This window comes from Nerophis ophidion, linkage group LG09 (assembly GCF_033978795.1).
Source record: "Nerophis ophidion isolate RoL-2023_Sa linkage group LG09, RoL_Noph_v1.0, whole genome shotgun sequence".
NCBI classification, from domain to species: Eukaryota; Metazoa; Chordata; class Actinopteri; order Syngnathiformes; family Syngnathidae; genus Nerophis; species Nerophis ophidion.
In genome coordinates this window covers 20,578,239-20,584,842 of record NC_084619.1, presented here as the reverse complement: position 1 = coordinate 20,584,842, position 6,604 = coordinate 20,578,239, and the positions used below count along the sequence as shown (strand labels likewise).

Sequence of the window (6,604 nt, the reverse complement as noted above, 5' to 3'; positions counted from 1 at the left end):
AATGTGAAAAGTTAATAGATATGCTGCACATGTTCTTTCAATGAATGTAAATGTGTTGCACAAAGGCTCTCCTAGTTCGTATTTGCTTGTTGCTCAGCCTTTCAAGTTAATTACCTGCATGACATAATGATTAAAAAACAGTTTACCCATGTTAACGTGATCTCAGTGAAACGTCCCCTTGGGTACAGTCATTGTGGATTACAAGATATTTTCATGCAGCGTATTCACAGGGTCTTAAAATGTCTTCCAAAGTTTGAAATAAAACAATTTGCATTTAAGGCTTTAAAAAGTCTAGAATTGTCCTAAAATCTCATAAAAGGTCTTAAAACCTATTTTGAAAAGCCTTAAAAATCTATTGACAAAACTTTTATTTAAAACATGCTTAAACATCAGTCTTTGTTTTAAATATTTAAAATGTTTGTACATTATAATGTAACTACAAAACAGAACTAAAGTAGGCTACCTGTGATGCATGGTCAAAATATTTATTGCGCACTACTAGCTAGTGTGTGCTGTGCATGCGTTGTTACATCTTAGCATACAAACGTTTGTAGCAGTGGAGAAAACCTAATAAAAGCTTGTCCCTCTCGGGGTCACGGGAGGTGCTTGAGCTTATCCCAGCTGCATTTGGGGGGGAAGGTGGTGTACACACTGGATATTCTTTCCTCTAATCTTTCCTGTGATAAAATGGCAACCAAGGTAATCAAAAAGGTTAACCAAAGAACGAGATTCCACTACAGAATCTCCTCCTTGGTCAACAAAAGCACCTTGAAGATTCTAGCGGGAACTCTCATTCAACCCTTTTTCGATTACGCTTGCACCTCCTGGTACCCCAGCACTTCCAAAACCCTCAAATCTAGACTCCAAACATCCCAGAATAAGCTAGTCCGGTTACTTTTAGACCTCCACCCCAGATCACACCTCACTCCAACCCACTTCTCCAAAGTGGGCTGGCTCAGGGTGGAGGACAGAGTAAAACAATTTGCACTGAGCCTAGTCTATAAAATCTGCTACACCTCCCTGATACCGAAGAACATGTCAAACTACTTCATTAATGTAAATGACCGCCATAACCACAACACCAGGGGAGCTCCACAAACCACGTTAAACCCAGATTCCGATCTAACAAAGGTCTTAACTCATTCTCTTTCTATGCCACATCAATGTGGAATGCACTCCCAACAGGTATAAAAGTAAGTGCATCTCTATATTCCTTCAAAACCGCTTTAAAACAACACCTCCAGGCAACTTCAACACTTTATTAATACCCTCCTCATTCACATCCCATCTCCCCGGATTACAAACAACCTAATGTAAATAATCAAATGTACTTCTAATGTGTATACTGTACTTGCTCTTATGCTATCTGAACTCACTATGTTCTCTGCTGGCTGTACATATCCTACTAAGTAAAACCTACACTGTTTCAATCTCCACATTTCTCTGTCGATGCAATTGTTGATGACTGAAGTACTGATATCAACCAAAGTTCCTCATCCCACCCCCCGGATTGTAAATAATGTAAATAATTAAATGTATATTCTATGATGATTAACCTGTGTGATGACTATTATGGTGATAGTATATATTTGTACCATGAATTGATTAACGTGGACCCCCGACTTAAACAAGTTGAAAAACTTATTCGGGTGTTACCATTTCGTGGTCAATTGTACAGAATATGTACTGAACTGTGCAATCTACTAATAAAAGTATCAATCAATCACTCAAGTTGCCATCTCATCACAGGGCTAACACTTATAAATATTCACACTCACATAAACCCACTCGAGCCAATGTAGTGTTGCCAATCAACCTATCCTACTTGCATAAAATGGGTAAGTGCAAGTTCAAAGACTTGTGGCTGCAGATCGATCAATTTAATGCATGTTTGAAACCGGTGGATGGAAACTTATAAAGTGTTTAGGACACGGATGTGGAGCCATCGAGGACGGAAGCGTTTGTAAACATTGCGGTGAAGGTAAATGGAATGATGATGTAAAAGTTAGAATCTGGGATAAGTTTGTGTCAAAAGATGCTGAAACGCCACAAACACTTGCGATAAAAAAGCTAACCATTTAGCATTAGCAGAGATGCTAACAGTCCCTTTCACAGACCATATATTCTGCTTTCCTCTAACATTGCTGACATTCTGGTTGTTACATGAAAACATTTGTTATGAAGCGCACTGCACGTTTAGCAAGAAAACACTTACTGTATATGGCAACTCTGATAAATGGCTGTTCTGATGTTTGGTATTATTTTTTTAAATTAGTTTACAATAGAGAGGCTTCTGGAGTATTTAGCGAAAGAAAGAAAGAGCAGTGTATGAATTCATATACTTATAATTCATACTGACCCTCTGATTTTCCTTAATGTCTTTGTACTTTTTTGTCTGTATGGATGTAAAATGGTCTTAAATTATATTCATTATGGTCTTTTAAAAAATCCTAAATTTTACTTGTTGAAACCTGCGGGGACTGTCCATGGATGTTGCACTTGGTGTATTGTTTCCTTTACACAAGGAAAAAAGGGCGCTCTTATGTTGCTTTGAATCAAGTTTTTTCTTTATATCTCTTAAAAGTATTAGGGGGAAACGGTCACACACCTATAGGTGCTGCTCAAAAAATTAGACAATGACTAAGTGAAGTGAAGTGAAGTGAATTATATTTATATAGCGCTATTTCTCTAGTGACTCAAAGCGCTTTACATAGTGAAACCCAATATCTAAGTTACATTTAAACCAGTGTGGGTGGCACTGGGAGCAGGTGGGTAAAGTGTCTTGCCCAAGGACACAACGGCAGCGACAAGGATGGCGGAAGTGGGAATCGAACCTGCAACCCTCAAGTTGCTGGTACGGCCGCTCTACCAACCGAGCTAAACCGCCCAACTAAAAAGTTTATTTATTTCAGTAACTTCATTTCAAAAGTGAAACTTGCATATTATATACACATTCATTACTCTCATACTCATATATTTCAAATTTTTATTTCAATATTGATAATTATAACTGAAAAAAACCCCAACTAAAATCCGAAATTCAGTATCCCAGACATTGTGATTATTACTAATGAGTAACGGAAGAAAAAAATATTTTAGAAATGTTGAACTGAAAAATATAGACATGTACAGTACTCAAAACCTACATAGCAAAGTTTGAAACCTGTGCTTTAGATTACTGTATTAGCTAGCTAAGTAGTGTTACACTGTTAACTTGATGCTAGCAGAATTAATGTTGACAAATACATAATTTCATGCTTCTTAACTTGCATAGGACAGAGGCTGAATTTTGTACTTTCAGTAAATTTTTGCTGTTATGGTCACAATTTTCATTTTTATTTGCTCCATTATTCAGGATATTTCTGTTAAATTTTAATGTCCTCTTTCTTTCACAGAACATTACAAAAAACATTACATGTTTGGTATTTTTATTTAAGGCAAAAGTTGATTGAAAGATTTGAGCAAATAAAGGTTTTATGCCATTTGAAAAATGAATAACTTTTATGTGCAGCTAAGATAGGCTCCACTTTGTACCCAGTTCAGTTTTAGTTTTGTTCTGCATAGCCTTCTCTAAGCTTCAATGCCTTTTCTTACGGGCACTCACCTTTTGTTGATTTTTGGTGAAAGCAGTCGACACCTTTTTACCTGCAGGATGCCATTGCTATTTCTGACACCTACAAAGCAATTAGCTACTGGCTGCCACCTGCTGATATGGAAGAGTTATACACGGTTACTCTGCCGAGCTCTAGACAGCAGACACTCAACAACAACACATAATTTGCAGACTATAATTTCTGATTTGCAACAAATATTTATAACCCAAATAGGTAAAGTTAGATAATCTCCCACGGCACACCAGACTATATCACGGCACAGGGGTTGAAAAACACTGTTCTTGATGGTGTTGGTTGTCACAGTGTCAGCATGTGTGTATTCAAAAGCATTAATGATTCATACGGATCCAAACAAGAACATTTGTGAGGTCAGAGGTCAAGGAAGTGTAAATATAAAGGTTTTTTATGGACCTTGCTTGTTGTTTCAGAGGTTCAAGCGACTAATGGAGGCGGCCAGCAGAGCTTCTTGAGCCATGTGAGCAAAAGAGCGACTTTGCGTTTGCTGTCTCACCCGCTCCCTCAAGTTAAAAGATGCCAGCGCCAGCTTTTGCGCCTCTTGCTGGATGTGCTCTCGCTCTTCGCGTAGCCTCTCGCGCCTCCATTCCTTCACGGCGATGCTTCCCTCCCTGACCCTCCTCACCACCTCCTCCTCTCGCTGCACGTTCTCTCTGAGCCTCTGATGGCGGAGCTGTCTGTCTGTGTTGTGCTGATGCGTCTGCTGGGCTCTCCTCCTGTGTTGGCCAGACGCGTGCTCTGTGGCCCTCAGCGTGCGTTGCTGACTCAGCTTGAACAGGAGGTGCTTGTGTGTGAGCTGCTGGATGCTCTGCAGCTTGGCCCTCAGTCGGGCTCTCTGGAGCCGCTTCTCCTCCTGGGCCGCTCGCTCCCGCAGCTCCTTCAGCCTGGCCTCCAGGTGTCGGCCGTACTTCTCACAAGAGCGCTGCATCTTCCTCTCCAGCGCATCTTTCAAACGTGACTTGCCTTCCTCCACCCGATGCGCCACTTGTTGTTTAAGGAGGAGGTGGTGCAGCAGCTCCCTGCTATTCTTTTCCTGCAGACGCTTCTTCTCCTTCCTCTCCAGCAGGAGTTTACTCCTCCTTGCTTTCTGCTCCCTCTCCATTTCCACCTGTTCCTCCCTCTCTCGCTGCCTGTTCTCCACCTCCTTGATGTTTCTCAGCAGTCTCTCTTGGTAGCATCTCCTCCCCTCCGCCTCCCTCTGTGCAGCTGCCGTCTTTCCTCTACGTTGAGCCTCCACCTGCTCCTTCAGCCTCCTCCAGCGCTCCTCCTGCAGCATCACCTCCTGCTTGAGTTGCCCTGCTCTTTCTTCTTCCCGGTGCAATCTCTGCCTCCTGCGGGCTTCCAGCTCCTCATGCCAGCGTTGCATGCTTTGCATCAGCTTTTTCCTCCTCCTTTTCTCAGCCTGCACCCTCTGGGCCTCCTCCTGACTGCGGGCCTCGTCTCGCTCCTCTTCCTCCTGCTGCATATTACTCAAGCGGTCCTCCTCCAGCTGGTGCCTCAACAACATGAGAGCAGCGATCTTGCGGTCTGTCTGTGATATCGGGACACACATCTCCCTTTTGATTTCTTCAGTTAGCTTCCGCAGCTTGACATCGATAGCAGGGGAGGGTTTGAGGTCTCCTAAGCTGCAGACGGTGCTCCTTTCTGCAGCAGAGCAGGATGTCTTGCTCACACGTTTCTCCTTCAAACACAGGTCTGCATATGGAATATCGTCCACAGCAGGTTCCTGCTTCAGCTTGGTGTCATGTCGCTTTCCCGGCCTCGGGACTTTCTTAGCGCTCGGCCACCTGGCAGCCTGCTGGATAATCCTCTCCCTCTCATCCCGGCACATTTGCAACAACTTGCTTCTCTCATTTTCGTACGATTCATGCATCACTTTCACTGCCTCCAAAGGCATGCCGCGCTGCTCAGACAGTAAATTGTTCAGGGATTTCAGGAGTAGATCAACAGGTTTGATGCCCAGCCGTGCACAGGACTCCAAGGAGCGGGGACTGGTTAAAACATACCTGCTTTTGTCAGCAGCTGCGGAGTCAAAATTGTTTAGATCTAAGTGAGGTGCAGGTGAAGAAGACCTCCACTCCCCCATGGTGGAAACGAGACAACAGCAAAGATGGCTCCTAGGTGGAATTCCGCTCAGTCAGTTGTCCAGCTGGGAAGGATCATGAGGGGATTAGTAAATCCATGTGATCAGTCCTTTGAACCTATCCATATAAACGTATGAAAAAGAAATGCAGTTTTTTTTCAAACAAGTATATAATAATCAATATTTAAAATTAAAAAAAAAACAGATGCATCGTTAAAGCAGTCTTTGGAGTAAAATATGATACATTCTGTATACGACAACTTCTATATTGTGATATTTCTTCATCTTGAAACGTACACACTTTAGTGAATGATATTAGAACACTAGAGTATAAATAATGGTGCCAAAATGACTACTTAATCATTTCTAAACAATCGCCAAAGTAAGAAACCTAGCAGACTTACAGTAACAGAAGCCTGGCAGCTGAATGTGATTTTTGTGACACTTGTGGTTGCCATGGCTGGAAAAACAAAAGTAAAACAAAGAGCGGCTTTCCGTTGTTGCTTACGCCGTCATTCTGTTAAAAGTGACATCTAGCGTTTAGTGACTCCTTGGAGGACTGATATTCATTATTCTCATGTTTTTTGTGTGTGGCACAATTATATTATTATGCATAAGTAATACATTTTTGTATCATGGATCAACACCCCCGGTAACCCTTAAGGGAAAAGCGGTAGAAAATGGATGGATGGATCACTGAAAAAAAAATCCATGTAAAATAAAATATGAATATACATTTATTTTGTAATTTCAAAAACATTTCACCATTAAAATCCTAAAATTGGATCCACTTTGTTGTTTGCTTCATTTACAAAGGACTGTTTCAAAAAATACTTTTATAGCGACGTATTTCTGACTAACCATAGATCCAAAACAAAACTATAGAAGTATT

General features: G+C 41.5%; 1 protein-coding gene across 1 annotated transcript; it reads right to left on the bottom strand.

Annotated features, from left to right (window-relative positions):
* Positions 1-2,895: 2,895 nt before the first annotated feature.
* On the bottom strand, positions 2,896-5,766 carry LOC133559116 (coiled-coil domain-containing protein 177). The gene has a single exon (XM_061910534.1). The coding sequence runs from the start codon at positions 5,713-5,715 to the stop codon at positions 4,039-4,041; it is 1,677 nt and encodes a 558-aa protein (XP_061766518.1). The 5' UTR covers positions 5,716-5,766; the 3' UTR covers positions 2,896-4,038.
* Positions 5,767-6,604: the final 838 nt, after the last annotated feature.